The sequence below is a fragment of the Euprymna scolopes genome, chromosome 5 (genome assembly GCF_053919585.1).
Source record: "Euprymna scolopes isolate OS-2025 chromosome 5, ASM5391958v1, whole genome shotgun sequence".
In the NCBI taxonomy this organism is placed as follows: Eukaryota; Metazoa; Mollusca; class Cephalopoda; order Sepiida; family Sepiolidae; genus Euprymna; species Euprymna scolopes.
This window is the reverse complement of record NC_136486.1, coordinates 127320906-127341509: the sequence shown is the minus strand read 5'-3', so window position 1 is coordinate 127341509 and position 20604 is coordinate 127320906. Positions and strand designations below refer to the sequence as shown.

At 30.9% G+C, this 20604-nt stretch overlaps 1 protein-coding gene across 1 annotated transcript in view; it reads left to right on the top strand.

Moving 5' to 3' along the window:
* The window catches only part of LOC145276968 (uncharacterized), a 925232-nt gene that overhangs the window by 730090 nt on the left and 174538 nt on the right, over positions 1 to 20604 (top strand). Inside the window, exons 13-15 of the mRNA XM_080128511.1 lie at positions 1393 to 1518; positions 3858 to 3966; positions 14944 to 15053. Coding sequence (XP_079984637.1) covers positions 1393 to 1518; positions 3858 to 3966; positions 14944 to 15053 — 345 coding nt within the window. The remainder of the gene's footprint in view (positions 1 to 1392; positions 1519 to 3857; positions 3967 to 14943; positions 15054 to 20604) is intronic.

Genomic DNA, 20604 nt, shown 5'->3' with positions numbered 1-20604 from the left:
GAAAAAGCGTGTGCATTATTAGCCTAATGGATACCGTTTTTATCTATGGAATCAGCTATGCCTTGTTCAAATGCTATATGTCTGATCGATTCTAGTCATTCACACATTAGTGTTGTTGGGAAAGGTATGAACATGCAATTTCCTACAATCATGGATAAATAAAGCAACTAATGTTCAATTAATTCTATACAGTTATTTTGGTATTTAGTAACCGGAAAGGGTTGATATACCAGACTGTTGTGCTTTGGATAGTTTATATAAATGTGCCAATAACAATGTACATGTAGTTAAATTGGCGAATGAAAACTATCGATAAAGACATGAATGAATCATCAGTTAACAATTGCCAACTCAACAGAAATTTCGTAAGGAAATGAGAAAAAATGAATTAATGAACAAATGTATTTATCTCAACAATTTTACAGGGACGTAAAATATACTTTGAAAGACTAAAGTTTGTTGAAGTTTTAAAGTTCTTGAATAAGAAGTTGGCAAGAGCATCAGAATGTTCATTTCAAAGTTCCATTCTGTGTACGAGTTTATTGGAAATATAGCAGTCAGTTTAAAGGCTTCTAGGATGGGCTTGTCGATGCAAGTGTCGTAAGCTGAATGAACAAAGAACGAAAAGGCAGTTTAATTAACTACCACAAGACAAGCACAAGACAACTCCTATGAAAGAGAAGATAAATTAAAAGGATATAATATAGAAATCACTCAAGGATAAAAGTTAATGGGATGGATAGATTGGAAACTGAATAATAATACTATGAGAGAATTGAAAATCTGCACATCAATAGAAACCGGTGATCCTCTCCCCTTTGAGAGAAACATGGCTCGTAAAGTATGAGGATTAAAAACAGAATATGTTAGGGAGGTTACAAAAGCCCGTCTAAAGTTGGGTCACACACTTTTTAACATGCATTGAGCTCAAGTCTTGTCTATAAGTAGGAACTAGCATGAAGAATTGAGGGGAGATGTACAGCACAAGAGAAGCTTCCTTTCAGGATTAATCTCTGAGCATCTCACACAAAAATAATCGTCAACTTGTGTTTGTAGTTCTTTGACAAATTTGAAATAATTTTAAAATTAAGCTTTGCACCATTGCCTATTAAATCTAAATGCTATTTCCTAATTAACTTGTTTTTTTTTTTTAAAGATTCATTGTGTTGAAGACAATCGCAGTTATCTTCTCTTCATCTACTAAGAAAACGAGAACAATCAGTTTTCCTTTCACTTGTGATAAAAATAACAAACATGTGGTGCCATTTTGGTGCAATGTTGGAAGAATGTCCACAAAAGCGTCAAAAGGCTGAAATCTCTATTTCCATCTTCAGTTATCTAATTATTATTTTTTTTAAGCAAAGATTTCTGAAATCAATTTTTATGTTCCAGGAAATGGGATAGGAATGAAGATTGTTGGAGGTAAGCACCAAAGTCCAGGTGAAGAAATGGTTGCCTATGTTGCAGCTATATACCCGGGAGGCATTGCTGAACAGTTACATGGTGAGCTGGAAGAAGGTAAGTGTATCAGGATCAAATTTTCTCTACCAATGTTACCATATAAGAAAGGTGATATCAACTTGTTCCGGTATTTAAAAAAAAGAAAAAGAAAAAAAAAGAAAGATATTTATTGTCGTCGCTTGATTTTATCTATTTTATGGTATATCAATTCAGGTCTTGCTTATTTAATGCTAAATCACAGCATTTATTGTAAAAAAATTAATTGAAAAAAAGTTGTAAAAGGGGTTATTTTTTTATTTATTTTTTTTTCTGGCTTGGAATAGTGTTAACATTTTACTTCTACCAAAACTGATTTCTTTCAAATCTAGGATTAAAAGATACAATTTTCAATTCTATCATTTATTATAAATTATCAAATAAAAATATGGGATTAAATCCCATCAATCTTCTTACACCCATCCCCAGCAGAGTTTGGCACAGAAGTATACAAGAAAAATAATTATAAATAAGGAAAAAAAAGGAAAAATGAGAAAGTCCAAACAGAAGTCAAACAGATAAAATAAGTGAGCTAAAATTCACATCACAGCTACAATCTCATCTAAAAAATGTGCCTTATTTTCTTCCTGATCTCAAATTTTTCCCACAGAATTTTGGAAAATTTTTTCATCAAATAGTAACTGAATGATGGGAAATTATATCTTTCAAATCTGCCTGAAATTAAGACCTTATTAGTGCAGGGCAGGAATGAACTTTGTTCACGTGAGTGCAATGTAACAGCCTCTGTCCAGCCTTACTCAATTCTCATTCTCCCCCTAAAAGAATTATGATTCAATGATGCCATTATGGTGATCCACCATACAGTTACTTTCTGTTGACTAAGAGGGTGATGAGTATGTTCATGTTCTGAGCTCAGAAGCACATATTGTGCTTGTTCATGTGCCCTTCCAAGTGACAGTGAGCCTCATCACGAAAGAAAATCAAATCCAACAAGCTATGGTCATTTTCGGTTATTTGACTGACATCTTCACAAAATGTTTCTTGTCCTGCTTTATTGCAATCAGTTTGCTTCTGTAAAATCTGAATTTTGTAAGGTAACAAATGATGGTCATCATGGAGGATCCACAAAATCTAATGTTCTCGAAATACCATTTATGGGGGGATTCCTCGAAGCATTTCCATAAAATCTGAATATTGTCAGAAATTATGGCTGAACGATATTGCCTATTGTGTGGGCATCTACCACACTTCCTGTCTCACAAAATTTATCCACCAAACATTGAATTGTCCTATCAGGTACATGATTTTGCCAAAATCTTTCCTGCATTGTCACTATCAGAACTGATGTTGTGGCTAAGTTTAAATCCATATTAGTGTTAAAAGAATCTCTCTGCTGAAAAATATGAAACAAATTATCAAACACAACTTTGGGATGAAAAACAAACCTTTTTTTTATTTTTTTTTTATTAACCATTCTGTATATACTAGAAGAGAGCAGGTCAGAAAGCAGTAAAGATTGTAACAGGTAGGGTGTTTTCAGCCAGAAAGAATGCTAGTTTATTACTCTGAGAAGTAGACACATTTGATTTCCCACTTTTTCATTTCCAAATTTTTTCATCCCCTTTTGTTTATTTTCTGTTTTGACTTCCATTTTTTTCCATTTTTCTATATTTTCTTATTACAATTCTTGCATATTTTGTTTTCTTTGTGTACTTTTCCCTCTTTTCAAGTGTGTGTGTGAGGTATGAATTCGTAGTAAAAGGGAGAACTGAACATTGTATCTCTTAATTCAAGATCTGACAGAGACCAGTTAGTAAAATTATTATTATAGGTGTTAAATTTTGGTCTTTATATATATATATATATATATATATTTATATATATATATAAAACAGTAATCTATGAACACGTATTTCACAGTTCTACCAGTAGTCAGTGTAACTTGACTGTTGTAAGAATCGAACCTCAGACCATATATAATATATAAATCAACATTTATATAGTAGTATGAAAATATGTTTATGGCAAGTAAGCTATAGATACGTTCAGGTGCAATCTTGCAGGAAAGCAGAATATTTTTGTATAACTTATTTATATATATTTTCATACTGCTAAACTACTCATATATTGAGTATTGTTGAAGTAAATACTCAACATATATATATATATATATATATACTTACATATATTACATATAATCATAAATGTGATATATATATATATATATATATATGTGTGGGTGTATGCATTCATGAAACTGCCTGTTAAATATCAAGTATCTACTTTCCAAAACATCACATTAAAGTGATATATATCTACTATTAATGATCCTTACAATAGATAGTTTTAAAAGCTAAGAGAAGTAAAACTATTTGTTTTTTATAATTTATATTTTTTAGGTGATCAAATATTAGAATGGAATGGAATCGAGCTCACTGGGAAGACTTATGAAGAAGTTCAACAGATAATATCACAACCAAACGGAGAAATTGAACTAGTTGTACGACCGTAAGTACTGCCTTTTTACTAATCATCCGACTTAAAACAAAAACGAGGGAAACAAAAAAAAAAAAAAAAATATTTGAATTCCATATCAGTTATTAGTATACAGTGTCCTCCATATTTTGAGTATTATTTTTAAAAAATCCCAAGAATTTTAATTTACCTTCCCTTCAGGAGGTTAAACTCGCAGTCTGAAAAGGTTTAGAAAAGCTAGTACACTAATTGAAGTGTATTTTGGTGTACAAAAAATTTCCTGAGCAGTATCATTGATATTCTTTGTCAAGGGCACCTCAGGCGATTAGCGATAAAGTCCTCCTCAGAGAGAATGTAAAAACTAAGAGGATTGACCTCCTAGGACTGAATAAACCTATATCTCAGCCTATTTTAAGTAGGCAGGGTTCCAGGAGAAAATCCTAAGAATTAACCAAATAAAAACGTCATGATATTAAAAATATTAAAATGAATGCTTTTAACTCCCTATTCTGAGAGGTCAGAGTTAGGGTTAGGTCAGAGTGGTAAATTGATGATTCATTGTGCCATTATATCTGAACTTTCGGTAAGAATGTCAGCGACCTTTACCTTGCCGATTCATATACATTGTGTTGTTTTTACACTCTATTGTAAACGAGAATGAGAACGTCCATTGAAATGTCTTAAAAACATCATTTCGCAATACGAATTGCTTTTATTTTCAAAATAGATCATAACTATCTTGTTTAGATAGTGGATGATTTTCTTACAACATTTAAACCTTTGTAAAGCCAAGCTAATATCTGATCATGCAAGTACATTTTAGGGAACTTGGAGCAATGAGTTTAATCAAACGATTATCATAGTTTTCCTTGGATAGCTTTCTTACATATTACATAGGCCTTATGCAAGACTTGGAAAAGTCAAGAGATATTTGAGGAAATAGCCACTTTGACATACGTTGCTGTTTTTTTTTTTTTTTTTGCATGTAATTCCCAAAAGTAAAGGCACTATGACATTATTTACCTCCTTACCAGGAGGTTAGATATGGCTTTTATCAAGTTGACAAGAAAGTTCTTGCTGTTTTTAACTTTTAAATTCAGATGAACATCTATCAGCTCAAACAAAAATTTATTGATCGAAATAAGCATCACCAAAAGCAACACACTTATGCCAACGCAAAACAAGCGTATTTATGTCAGTAATGTAAAAAATCTTGCGTAATGCTGGCGATTAAGTCAATGCTGGCGTTTTTGATATCGCTTAGGTTTTTGAAGAATTTCTCATGCAGAAAGTTGAGATGCCTGAAAAAGTGGTTGTCGGTAGGAGAATTGGGTCTTTTCTGTTGTTTTATTGCTGTGTATTGTTGTCGAAGTTTCTGATGCATTTCATCCATTTGTTGATAGTACTTCTTCGTTGTAATAGTTTTGCCTGCATTCAAAAAGCTAATGGAGGAGACCGGTCAGCACACAAACCACCAAACAGTCAGCATGACCATCTTTTGGTGCAAGTCTGGCTTCGGGAAGTGTTGTAGAACTTCATTGGCATCTAACCACTGAGCTGAGCATCACCAGTTGTCATAAAGAACCCACTTTTTATTGCAAGTCACAACCTGGTTGAGAAACGGGTCGTTCCTGTTGTGTAAAAGGAAAGATGACACTTCATAACAGCGTCTGTTTTAGTTGTCGCTGAATTTGTGAGGCACTCATTTATCAAGTTTTTTTTTGTCTTTCCAATCTCTCAAGTGCATCATTTGAAATTAAAATTAAAGATTCTGCAAGACCCTTCTTGTCGACATAATAGAAGTGAACACACTAAAATAAATGCATTCTGGCCTACAAAAAAAATGTCTGAGCAACTCTGTTGAAATTACTCAGTAGAAGCGTCTCAGGCAATTAAACATAGACTAACCTCTTCCCAGAAAGAAGGTAAAACCTGGGAGGGTGGACCTCCTAGAACTGAACAGAACTATACCTCGGCCCAACAGCAACAGAACCACTTTCCAAATTAATTTATTTATCTGTATACCTATGAAGTTAAGTGTTTTTCTCATTCCAACATTGATGTTAAAACCTACTTTTTCTATTTAGAAATTATTAAAATGAACTTCTTAATCAATCATGGATATGCAAGCGACTACATGAGGGTTAATCAATTTGCATATTCCTTTGAAAAATGAGTGCTAATTACTTATTGAAAAATGAGTGCTAATTACTTATTTAGTTTGTTAATAGATGGTTGGTTTCATTTCACTATTACGCTGAATTCTGTTTATGCATAGTTTCTACATTCTGCATAAATGCATAGAACTTAAGATGAAAACGTTCTCACACACAGAAATAAGTAACCTTGTTGGTGTGTGTGCGAAAAGTCTCTACCAAACTCCTCTCTAAATATTTGGTCTACAGAGCTGAAATTTTATATATAGAGTATTTGGGCCTGTAGCACACTTTCATTTGGTTTTTAGCTGGAAAAATTGCTATTAAGGAGTCAAAATTGCAAACGAAACAGCTGGTCATGGCAGGGTAAGTCAAATAAAACATTACGCCTGCTGTTACTTTTGTGTATGCTAAAAATTAAACATTCATAACTCAAAGTCACTTAATTTTTAACCTTCGTATCCATCTTTCAGTAGCTCAGATGGTAACAATGCAAGAGAGATAATTAATCACTAATGCTGCAGCACTAAACATTCTTGTTTCGATTCTAGCGGATTACACCCATACCATATCTTTCATAACTTTTGAAATCATTACTATATATTGGATAAGAATTAATAGGGAATTGGTTCTAAATAAAAAAAAAATCTGTATGAATTAAAATATATTATTCATATTTTTTGACTGGGCAACACCAGGTGGCCTGTTAGTTTAAAATAAAAAATAAAATAAAATGAAAATAAAAGTGAAGAATAAAAGAATATATATATATGTATATATATATATATATTTTAGTAAAACATCTTTAAATAGTTATCATTCTAGAACTTTCAGACCAGAGAATGGCTAAGGACTGTTGAATTATCTTAATACAAACTTAAATAGAACTATAAATAATGCATAACGCACTTTTTCTTTTCTGCAGGTTATAAGGTCAGTTCTATTCTGATAAATCCCCAAAATACCATTCTGTCTACCTGAACATAACTGATTTGAGAAGATATCTTCATTTTTTTTTTTTTTTTTTTTTTTTTTTTTTTTTTTTTCCACTGGAATCTGCTGAGCAAAGCCAATGCTGAGAAGACATATCCGATGAAGACTGATTGAGTTTAGATTTCTTTGATCGTATTGAAGGGAAAAATTGGTAAAAAAAAAAAAAAAAAAAAAAAAAAAATGATGGGAACATATTCGACTAGCAAGAAGACCCAATATTGTCCGGGAATGAATGAAGAACTCTGTGCTCTTTTGCATCAACCACTGAATCTCATGTTATTGTATTCTCCAAATTTATCCAATACACAACAAAATCGTTTCAGCCATTATGCAAATAAAATTAAACAAAACCAAATTTATAATCTTTATCTCGATTCTAAAATTCTTGATAGCCACCTTAGAATTAGTGCTGCGATTAAAGATTGCATGTTTTCGACTTCATTAAGTAACTTACAGAATAATAAAAAAAAGAAATCATTAATTTCTACTCATTTGTATGTCTGCTTACCATTATGTTGAATATTCCTGATAATACAACAATAACTCCTGTTGACTGTTAAGTAATAGAAATGTGTGTCTTGAAGCAACTTGTTGACGTGTTCCAAAATGTAACAACTTACTATTTCATGACTTTTTTTGAACTTTATTGATTTATTATTTTTGAACTTTCAATGAATAATGTAAATTATTATTTCCATCATTTTATTTTGTCATATATATTTTCATCCTTATGTAGTAAAATTTTGTTTTAAAATTGAAGACTTTTGCAAAATCGGCTTATGCAAGTGCTAGGTCTATTTCTATTTAACAATTTTAGTTAATGCGCCCTTTTTTTTTTAATCCTTATATAAATGAATTCTTTTGTCATTATAAACTTTTTAGAAGTCGGATTATGTAGGTGCTAAGTCTGCGATAGGTTAAATTTAACTCCCCCCCCTTCCAGGAATTTAAACTGCATTCTTTATTTTTATTTTTGCATTTGTTTTATTCAAAGCTTCTTTAGACTATATATATATATATATATATATATAGTGTTGTGACAATTAATCGGAATCAGAAAAATTGGAACTTTTGGCAGCATTGGAATCAGGAAAATTTGAGCCTCATTTTCAATTCCAAAACGATTCTTTTATTTTTTTTCTGAAAATTATAAAGAAACAAACCTTCCGATGACAAATATTGAAAAATTGGCTAAAACCATTCATTCCTTCATCCTCAACGGCTTGATTTTTTACAGGGAGGGGTGGAAAAAAATCGTTGCTTCATGACAAGATAGCTTTTACGCATGCGTCAACAAGTGCAAATGATGTTGTTCCTTGCATTCGTTTAAATATTATAAAACCCGACCTACAGTCGCCCATGCGTTCATAGCACAATGGTTAAAGTGACAGTGTCGTTATCTTTAAATTGCAGGTTCGATCTGACGTATCAGATAATTTTTATTTTTTCGATTTTTCAACTTTTAATATTGAAACAGGGTTATTTATGCCGTTTTTTTCGCTTTGTACTGTTTTTTTTTTCTTTTGTTTTGGTTTTCCCGATTTTTTCAAGAAGTTTAAACAGGGTTATTACTTCGCTTATTTTTTCACCCCTCCCCCCTACACACATACCTCCAAACACCCGGGCAACGCCGGGTATCTCCGCTAGTAAATAAATAATTGAGAGTTAATGTTCATTCGCGGGAAGCTTGAACACTTACGGTGAATTTATTTCTTTTGAATAAATAAATAGGAAGAGCACTGATTGCATACATTTGAATTTTATTTTGGTATTTAAAGCATTTCCAATTTCATTCAATTTATTTACAGAGTAATTAAACTTTTAAAAGGCATGATATATGGCTAGTGTCGGGCCATGAAGCATGCAAAAAAGAATCAGCAAAAAATTCTTGTTTGAGAAGAGGAGGAATATAAGATAAAAACATAGCCCATTGAAAAATTCCAGCATCTTACAAAGAATAGGTTGAAGGGGAAAGTGATCAGGAGGTCGCTGTTGGAGGAATGAAATAGAAAACCGACTGAGACAACATTGTTCCTTTAAAACTGTCTGCTTATGCCTATCATCAGTCGGTCAAATCAGCTGTTAGTTTTTGTTTTATGTTTTTTTTTTTGTAAATCATGGAATTTGGGATTTCATTGTTTTCGCAGTCATAGTATTCAAATTCGGTTGGGTGGATCAAAGGAATGTAATAGGCCTTTTATTGTATTCAAAAGCCTTGCCCCTCATGTTAAAATAGTCATTAATAATCAGGCTTGTGGGCCGGTCAAATTGCTCTTGTGGGCCGAATCCAACTTGCGGACAATAGGTTATCAACCTCTATTTTAAGATAATGTTTTAGATCTATTCATAAGAAAATCCAAATAGCTAAATTTGTAGAATTTCTGAAGATCCTAAGGCTTTGACACTCCGTCATGGCACCCTGTTTGTCGGTAGCGAATTTATTATTTAGCATGAATGCAATATTTTTATTTTTAAAAGAAGTTAAAATAGTTTGGTATCAAAATGAGAAATTCTGCGATGTCATTTTTTCATTTACAAAAGTTATGACTAACGGACAGAAATATACACAGAAAATGACCCTTATATAATAAGTGGATTTAGCTTTTTCTTTTTCTGATATTTTCAATCATATACGCAATTTTTTAGAATCTTTATTTTATTATCTCTTAATCATGTATCCAAAATCAAAATGACCCCCCCCCCACCTTTTCTCTACTTGTTTGTTTTAGTTTTGTTTATTTTTTTTTCCTTAATTTTTCTAATTACAGCTGTCTTCTAGCTTAATCTCCCATTCTTTAAGTTGTATAATCAGCATTTTGATTTTTTTTAATTCCTGTAGTTTTCCATCTTTCTCATCCTCTATTGGATCTTCACACATACCAAATTTCTCCCTGTCTCTGTCTCATGGTTAAAAAAAAAAATCTATTTCAATATTTTTGCCTTTTTAAAAAAAAAAAAAAAATCTTTTATCATTTCTTCACACAATCGCCATTTTGGTTTTTATATTCCCTATATTTTTTAGACACTCCATCTTTCAATTTATGTTATCTCCCTCCCTTCCGCCTCTCTCTCTCTCACACACACACACACACACACACACACAACCAACATTCTATGTCTCTTTCTCTTTCTCAATCTCACTAAATACTTTTGATCTTTCCTTTTCCTTTCTTTAATTTGTGCCACCCAATTCTTGTTGTAGTGGCATCCAATGATCTGGATTCAAATTTCCTGAAAACATCCAATGAAGGAAGAATAATTTCCTTTTGATTCACACAGGAAATGGCTTTGAAAAAAAGTAAACTAATATAATTGCTTATTGTGTTTCTCCTACTTTGGTCAATTCCTTCTTCGTTAAATATAATTAAGTAGCGCCGAGTCAAGAGACCTTCATTTCTAATGCTGAATATATTTTTTTGCGATCGCAATATTTCAATAGACTTCACACACGCCAAATACTAAATGTGTTCATCACTATATTAATAAAATCATTAGACAAATTCACTTGTGTGTCGGTGTTTCTCATATCTATGTAACTTTGATTTTGACATATTGAATCAATATTTTTTGATTTAATCAAACTTGTATATCTATAAAAGTGAAAATGTGTATGCGAGAAAACTTCTCAACCTATGGAAAAGTTTAATCTGTTTTCATCCAGAAAAAAAGGATTGCTACGTAATCAAAACTGAAAAATTGGTACGTGAGAGTCATCAGATTTTTATCTGCTTGCTAACTATTTCACATGACAGATTACTTATGTTACGAATAAGTAGCTTTGAAAACACTTTTTAAGATCGTGTTATGCTGGTTTAATGGTTATCATACTTGACTCATTGTCTTTAGGTTTTGATCTCAGAGTATTTTTTTTTTTACTTACAAGAATTGAACTGTTTAGAAAAAAAAAACAATACTCACATCTACGTATCTCAATTTTTTCCCTTTTTTTTTACTTCAGATTTTTTTAAAGGGATATAACATTATGTTTCATACCTACAGTACTTCTGTTGATAATAAAAAAGAATGCTGCATTAATTAAACTATCATATTTCTGCAGATTTTACGACCGGACAATGCCAGACGGCCTGCTAGTACTAACATAAGAATAATCACCATCATAACATATTTGGTTTAACGTCAGTTTTACATACTGGCATGTATTGGGTGGTTTTTCAAAATTTACTTCCAAACCATCCAATCTTTGGTCAACTCTTTATTTCTTCCTTTTATGGACATTCTTATCACTCCTCTCTTGCTTTCCTTGGCCTTCTCCCGTCAATTCACACTGCTACCTCAACTGTTCCACATCAAACCCAAGAACTCATCCAATCTTTCAACGTGACCATAAAAAGTCTACTCTTCTGCACACATCTTATACTTTCTCTATATTTAGTTTTCCTCTGAGGTCATCAGATCTAAGCTTGTCTTTAAGACTCGTATCACACATCCATCGTATCATTCTCATATCATTTCTCTCCATGCAACTCATGTCCTCAATCCTCACTGTCCAGGTTTCACTTTCATACATCATCGCATCAGGTATAATATCAGTTTTATGTACTAGCATGTGTTAAATCGATTTTAGAAATTGACTTCTAAACTAACTTATTTCTGGCCAGGTTTTTATCCCTCAATCTTTCAAGAACATTCTTATAGCTTCTGCCCATGTTTTTTTTTTTTTTTTAGTTATTTAGGAAAAACCTCCTCCTTTCCTGTTTCACCATAATCTAGTCGAATTCTAAAATGTTAAAAAACTGAATTATTTGGATTATTCAAACTACTGTTTTCATCGAATGCAATTCTTACAATGTTTCGGCCGATGTAACCTCCGACTTTCTTCAAGTGTATCTTGTCAAAGTTAGGAATCTGTATTGAATTTCAAACGCCATTTTTTTTATTTAATTAGGGTAGCATGCAATCGTTCTGTCAGTTATAATTGGATAGAGTTTTTAAGTAATTTATCATTTTATTTTCAGGGTTGCCTTCATTGAGAATTGAATCTTTTTCTACCAAAATAGTATGACTTATAACTGAATTTTAGCTTTGTCTATTTATTGTTGTTTTGTCTTGCCATCTCACCAAAACCAGGTCGAAGAATTCATTTCACTTACAGATTTTTTTTAGCGGTTGGCTACTGTTTGATGGAAAAGTAAAGAAATGCAAGTATTACAATGGCCGCTGCAAGAAAGGTAGGCTCTCTCTACCGTGCTAGAAAACTACTAACACCCGAAAGTATCCTGTACCTCTATAAGGCCACCATTCGCCCATGTATGGAGTATTGCTGCCACATCTGGGCTGGTGCATCTGCTACTAGTCTCTCGCTCCTTGACAAGGTTCAAAAGAGAGTCGCAAACCTGATAGGCCCTGAACTGGCATCTAAACTTCAGCCTCTGTCCCATCGACGAAATGTTGCATCCCTCTGCCTTTTCTACAAGTATTTTAGTGGTGAATGCTCTGACGAACTGCAATCACTTGTGCCCCCACGACGCGAGCACCCTCGACAAACCCGACAGGCTACTAGATCCCACCCCCACACTGTAGAGGTCCCTAGATGTAAAAGATCTTTTTACTCCAATAGTTTCTTCCCCAGAACCGCAAGACTCTGGAATTCCATTCCAGGTCCCTGCTTCCCCAACAGTACTGACGTGCAGAAGTTCAAGTGTAACGTGAACCGACCCCTTGCTGCCCAAATCCCTACATAGTACCCCAGTAGTTGTTGCCCCTGATAGTAGCCCCCTACACCAAAGTGGCAATTTGCCTTGTTTGGGGTGAAAATGTAATTAAAAAAAAAAAAAAAAAAAAAAATTATGCTAAAGAAAAAAAAAAGTCATAGAAAAATAAAATGAGAAAATTAGTAGTGACAATTAGATTCAGTGAAATATTTTGTAAGTAAAAACAAAAAAAAATCATGATTAAATATCCTGTGGAAATGAATATTAAGAAAATGTGATAATAGAATGAATAAAATAAAATGACAGTAGTTTGATTGTTTTTTTTTTTTGTTGTTTTTTTTATGGCATATCAACCCTTTTTAGGTTATTTTATGCAGAATCTAGTAATTTTAGAAAAAGGTTTTTGTGCTTCACATCTTTATATGTTCAAACTATTTATGTTATTTGGTTTGATTGTTTTATTTTGTTTTACAGCATATCAACCCTTGGGTTGTTTTGTTTTATGGCGTGTTAACCCTTTTTTGAGGTCAGTCATTTTATTCAAAGTTTTTATGCTTCAAGATCTTTATATCTTCAAATATTTATCCATGGTGTTTGGTTGTTTTGTAGGGGAAGTATGATTGAGTTCTGCAAAGGGAAAGGAAAAAAAAAAGACAAAAACAATGACATCAATGTTTGGTGCATTTTAGGTCAGAAAATCGGTATCTTCAGATGGTTTGATTTGGTAGCACCAGGATAATGACAGTGAAAACATGATTATTAAAAAGGAAAAAAAAAGATTAGTTTTCACCGTTTTCTTTTTGTAGATTTTATTAAAAAATTTTTTTTGTTTGTTTGGTTTCTTCATTTGCAATTTCATCAGTTATATCCTAGCTCTTTACTACTTATGATTTCCAAATTCTTGCAAGCATCATTTGTCTTCAAGGATCATATCTTGTTTCAGAAATTCAGAGGACATTTTCTTCTTTGTAAAAACTTTTATTCACCCTGAATAAGGCAATTGCCACTGAGACGTAAGGACTACTGTGAATTAGAGGCCGAATTTATATAAGTAACCTAAGTAACGAGTTGTGCGGCAACATATTTGTTCACATTACATTTAGATTTCAGCATGTTGGTAGTCATGGAAACAAAACAGGGAGAGGATCCCAAATGCTATCAGTTCGAGGAAATAAGCTATTCGAGTAAAATGCCCTTTGGCATTTGAGTATCTCTACAGTGAAAGGGCGGTTTTTATGAAATTTCACACAAATGTACTTTATGTATCTGGTAGTGTGCTTAGATAGGTTTTGTATCAGAATGTTTTTGATGAGTATCGATAATTGAAATAATCTGATGAAAGGAACAGGCAGTTTTGACCAAAGTTAATACCTGACATAAGCTAACATCACAAGTTTTATTACCACACAAGCTGAAAGGTCCGACATATAAGATCAACAGCAGATTAATTGATATGAATGTTTCTGTTTAAGGCACAATTGAACCATGATACTTGACTTGGCATTTTCAACTTTAATTCAAGCTATTATATATAAAAATAATTTTATAAAATAAACAGTAAGTTCTCTGCAGTGCAATGTAAACTACAATGTATTATGAACTAAGTTACTGTGGGGAGGCATGTCAACCCCCCCCCCCAAGTGCATCGTGATGGGTCCTCAACTAGAGCAGGCAATCAATTGATTTGATTAAAAATGGGCGATTTCACTGATTTTAATGACCATAAAAATATGGGAGTTTGAAATATTTGTTGATAACTATTCAATCCCGGACAAAATTGGGTTTTCCTGCCAGTAATATAGATAATCCCAATAATCAATTCTCATCTGAAATATTCAGGAACGTAGCATTTTATCTTTGTCTTATTAGTTTATCATTTAACAAATGTCGCTTATAAATCTGCTTCACAGTCGACTCAAATTTGTGTTCAATTTTAAAACATTTCTTGTTCACATTTCTCATCGGAAGAAAACAGGGAAAAAGAAAAAAAACCCCAACAAATTCCCATTTTTAGAAGAATTCCAGCAAGATTGATATTTTAGGAGAAGCACTTAACTACATTACATTCCTGAAATTCATAGCATCTCACAATTTTTTTTTTTTTTTTTTTTTAACTTTGATTGTAACTTTTCATTCTTTGTTAAATTAAAAAAAAAATTCCTTTTATTCTTCTTTTTTTTTTATTACAGAGGCACCAAATTGTGTCCAAAAGACGGAGAAGGCAGCAATCTCCAAGACGGCAGTTGCCATTCTTCTTATGACAATTTGGAATACATCAGTGATGATGATGATGAGTATGGTGCGTATTCTTCGATAACACATTACCAAATTGTTCATCAGGTTCTTATTCATCATGAAAGGTCCTCACTAATAATCGTACACGGCAGTTAGCTTCCGTTTCCCCCAGTAGAGGGCAGAACGTTTGTAGATACTTGGACATTTTTAATGCTAAGATTTTAAAAATCCTTTGGATATGAGAAAAATTAGACTAGTTTTCAAATATATAGTTAGGCGATGAGGCATATTTACTTAAGCAAACCAATTCCTATTTTGAAAGTTATAAGTAAATGGTGTTAGTTACTTTAAAGATACTGTCGAATTAGTTTTCTTGGCTCAATGTGAAAACTATGCTAATATTATGTGTCTTATTCAATCCGCATTTTTCATATATAATAAATAAAAATCATAGTTTTGGAACTATGCTAAGTTAACATTGATTCATTTTTCTTTACCATATTTTATTTAATTTATTACATATAAAAAGTTAACATGTTACATTCATTATTCTATAAATAAACATTTAAAAAAATATGTAAATAAACATTTATTTAAAAATAATCAGTTTACGGATATTCTTATTTATTATATTTAAAACAATTTGCTTTTGCCCTACATTTTCAGAATTGTGAAAGAAGAAAAGGTTAAGATTAACCTTTTTATTAAAATTAAAAGAAATGATTTTGTGTGCAATAAAAATCGAAACAATAAAAAGAATTCTAGTGCAAAAAAAAACAAGAAAAGAATAGACGTCATCGATTACAGCATTGAATTAAAGTTTGTGACTTTAAAGCATTTTTATTTCCAAATTAAGACGATTTTATAAAACACTAGACTACCCGTGACCCGTTGGGTCAGTATGTTATATTAGCTATGGAATTAATGTATGAGTGTGACACTTGACATAAAGAAAATAGTTTTTTGTGACATAACAGAAACATTTCTATGAAAGTATATTAAAATGAAAAAACAATATAGATAGATATCTATGAGTCGTTCTGTTTATAATTGTTTATTTTTGAAAAAAAAAAACTTACAGCCATTGAATTATATGTGGTTTGCCATACTTATAGGTAAATATGGACTGAACAGATACCATAATACTTAAAGTTAAATTCAAATTTTGATATATCTTAATTTAAATGCAAAAAGAAAAAAAACAAAAAAACAATTGGGACGCTGAAAACGTACACAGAAAAACAATACGTTTTATTGTCGCATTGATTATTTGTTTATGTACGCATGCGCAGCTGGAAGTTGTAAACTAGATGTTGGGCTACAACACCCGTTACAAGGTCATTTGAGTTTTCTAATTATATAGATTTGTGCAAAAACATGAAGTGAAATGAAATTTTTAATTAAACTTTTTCTGAAAATTTTTTATCGAAAGAAATAATTTTTGTGTGTAATAAAATTAAAAACAACAAGATGTTTGCGTTAAAGAAAAATGTATTGAATGTAATTGCACAGGATCTTCAAATGAACTATTTATTTCTTACAACGTTCAAGACTAAAAGGGGTTTGAGTAAAGTAAATATGCATCATTGACCATCTTTATTAATAAATTATTTACTCTTTGTGCTAAAATCATTCAAGATGAAAATAATTATTTTAAATCAGATTTTAGCAACAATGAAATTATCAAATTTATTTTAACAAATCCTTAATTATTTAGCCCTAAAAATGTGCACTGAATTGAGACAAAATAAAAATTATCAAAAAAGATTTCTTTTCCACTGACTGAGAACAAAAAAAAATGAAGTTTAGTATCAGAACACAGTACTTTTGCAGCTTACAGACCGTGCTATTTTTTAGATAGTATTTTTTTAGTTAAATTAAATTCTTTTGCTTATTAAATTGTTTGTTGAAAGTACAGAATGATTAACAAAGTCCACCTTTTATGTTCTAAGTAATAACATTAATTTCAGCACCATCCTCGTTAACTGTGCAAGCATCCAGAACAGATGATACATTTTGATCCTAGACCTCAAAACATAAGATTATAAGGAATATCATGAATTTTGTGATAATAAAATTAAAAAAACAAAGTTGAATTTAATATCACCAGTTTAGAACATGTTAATATGCTGTCTCAAATATTATTTTGAAATATGATTAAATAAATGAGTAAACAATATTTTAAAAGTAAATTTCTTCCCTCAAATTGTTATACGTGGAAAATAATATTAACACAAGTAATATCGATTATTACTTTAAAAAAATGTTTGATTTTTTTTTTTTTTTAATTTTTATTATTTCATTCATTTTTGGGGGTAATTTTTGCAGTGATTTTGTTTCCTTTCTGTTTTAAATAAATATTTGTATAGATAACTATATATTTTTTTCAATTATTTAAACTTTATTTGAACTCAAAGTTTTCTTAACCAGAAGAAGTATTTTCAGAAGAGAACTCAAGTAAGATAAAATATATTCAAACCAATAACGACATTAAAACTAAATAAAAATTACTAAAAACCCAAGCATTTTGCAGACAACTCTTGAAGTTGTAACGGAAATAGGAAGAGCATTATTGAAATTATCCTAGTCTAGACTAAATACATAAAATATGTAAAACTGAGTCTGATTTTGAAAATATAAATACATGTTAAGCATGTAATTTTAAACAATTCAAAACTAATTCAAAGTTTTGGATAAATTAATAGGATATAAAAAGTTTGCTCCACATACTTTTCTGAATTGCACACCTAATTTCATGAAGCAAATAAACGTTTATTAAAATTTTATATTCATTTCATTCTTGTTTCATCTTTTATTCATACCATTCACACTTACACCAAGAGGTTTGTGGAAATAAATGTCCAAGTTCAATGACTATTATATCCCAACTAACCTTCCATACTTATTATTGTCTATTGTATGGTGATTGCATACTTGTAATCCCAAAGAAAGGAGACTTGGGTGTTGCCTTAAACTGACAAAATATGCAATGCAATGTTGTTGAAGCCAATCTGACCTGAAGTCGAGAAAGTCCTTAAACAAAATCAAAATGATCTCCACAAAAATAGATCAATTTTTGTGCAAATCTTAATGGCTCAGATAATTATGAAAGAAAGAAAGAAATATAAAATCCGCTTGTTGTTCATTAATTTCTTTAAGGCTTTCAATTCAATACACAGAGAAAAGATGAAGAAAAGATTTCTATCATATGAAATTCTAGAGGAGATTTGATATAATTATGGTCTTGTATAGCAGAATGCAGTCTATAGTGCGATCATGTAACAGACACCAAAATCTTTTAAGGTGACTGATAGTGTTCGTCAGAGTGATACTATGGTTCCAGTCCGTTTATAATCAACTTCATTGTGAGTATGTCAATCGACAACTGAAAGAAAATGGCTTAACATTGGTACTTGCAAGAAGCAAAAGGTATCATGCAAAGAAAATAACAGACACAGGCTATACTGATGTTTTTGCAGTCTTTGCTAACACAACTAAACAAACACAATCCTTACTACACTGCCTCGAAGGAATATCAAATTGCATTGGGCATTTTTGTTAACAAACAAAATAGAACACATTCTACTAAATCAGTATGGAAATAGCTATTCCCTAAATGGGATGTGTTTAAAAAGATTTAGTCGATTTAACCTATCTTGGTAGTAAAATAGCATAGTAAAATTTGAGAGTGTGAAAAAAAAAAAAAAAAAAGGGTGTGATTCAACAAGGCCTGGACTGGACAAAATACGATCTGGAAGTCAAATCTTCCTACCAAAATGAAACTACACGTCTTTGGAACCATTGTTGCATAAATTCTTACTTTCACCAAAAGATTAGAGAAGAAAATTGATGCCATGTACACCAGAATATTATGAGCTGCTCTTAACATATCAAGTAATTGTTTACATATTCTGAAAAGCATCATATATGAAATAAAAATTACAATTAAATTTACCAAAATGATCCAAGATGGTAAAACTAAAGTATATTGTAAATATTAAAGAATTAACATTTATAAAATTATCTCAGCCAGGTAAAAGCTCGATAAAACCAAATAGGAGATAGAGCTTATAATACGAGCAAACAGTTAATAAAACATGTTAAAAAAACACTTTAAATATGTTTTTAACTCTTTTTCAATCTGAAAAGGAAACACTTGATAAGTGGATAGTCCTTAATCCGCGGAGTTTCTAAGAAATACTGTCCTTCTCATCAGAGGGTAGGAATTAGCAAAATGCGGGATCGGATTTTGCATACAAAAGTATTTGATGAAACAACAAGTAAGTCAAAGATCTTACTTGATAATAAAAAAGTGAAGCAGAGGGAATATGGTGAAGAAAAATGTGATTACACGTGAATGGATAGTCTGGTGAAATATAAATAATCCAATGACGGTAAAATCCAAAAATATAACTTATCAAGTGTTTCCTTTTCAGATTGAATGTTTGTAACTCTTTTTTAAAGTGTTTTTTTTTAATATGTTTTATTAACTGTTTACTCGTATTATATATATATATATAGTCATCCACATACAGTACTGTTTCGCAGCTCATCAGTGCGGCTATATATATATATATTATATACGGGAATTCTGAGTTAAATTATGTAGAATTACAACAAAATTTATTGTTTGACAAAGGAGTACAAATAATTAAAGTTTTTTTTCTTAACCCATGAATTTTCAATAAATGGCTCATCTCATCAGAGGAAATATTAGCAAAATAGATGTAGGTAATTATAAATTTTGTTTATTAGCGCATGTTGAAAATTAAAGTGATGGTATAAAAAGGATACTCAAAGTTAAAATAATGAATATACAGAAACAGTTGTAGAATACAATGAATACTGGTATATTCCAGAATGAATTGTGTTCTTTTATTAAATAGCATATTCCAATATATATATATATATATATATATATATATTTCTGAATACATTAACTTTAACTGTCTTTTGTTATTCTTTTAAACTAAATGGTAATTTCCTGTAGTTTAAAGTAATTATTTTTCACATTATATATATTAAACAATGAAAACGAATTTAGCTTTTTAAGTTGTAGTATACTCTGATATTTTGCACAATTTAGGTAATTTCTAACACTTAAATGATAAATAAAATCAGGAAAAGATGAAGAAAATGTTAAGATATATCTTGTCTCTATGGTAACTGAAAAATTGAAAATGAGAAATTAAAAATGTGAAAATATCTTGTAAAAATTGTAATTTTAGGATAGAAATTGTATTTTATGTTGTATTTGCTTTATTTGTAATATTTTTTTATTTGTAGGGGAGGGTAATTGTCTTCTGTTCATTTATTTATATTTTCAGATTATAAAAAAACCTCAATCTCTATAATTTTTTTTTCAATTAAGAGTATATGTATTTGTTTAATGAATGCTTTCATTTCAGCTTACTTTAAAACTTCAAATTTACAAACAAGAATGAAATAAAATTTATATTTACAAATTTTACGTAACTAAATTAAGATATAAAATAAAAATTTGAGATTATTTTTTCCTCCTCAATTCAATTATCAACAACTAAATTTTCAGTCTTTTGTCTCAAAAAATATTTAAGATTAAATTTTTTCTTGTCTTCTCTCATCAAAATTATTAT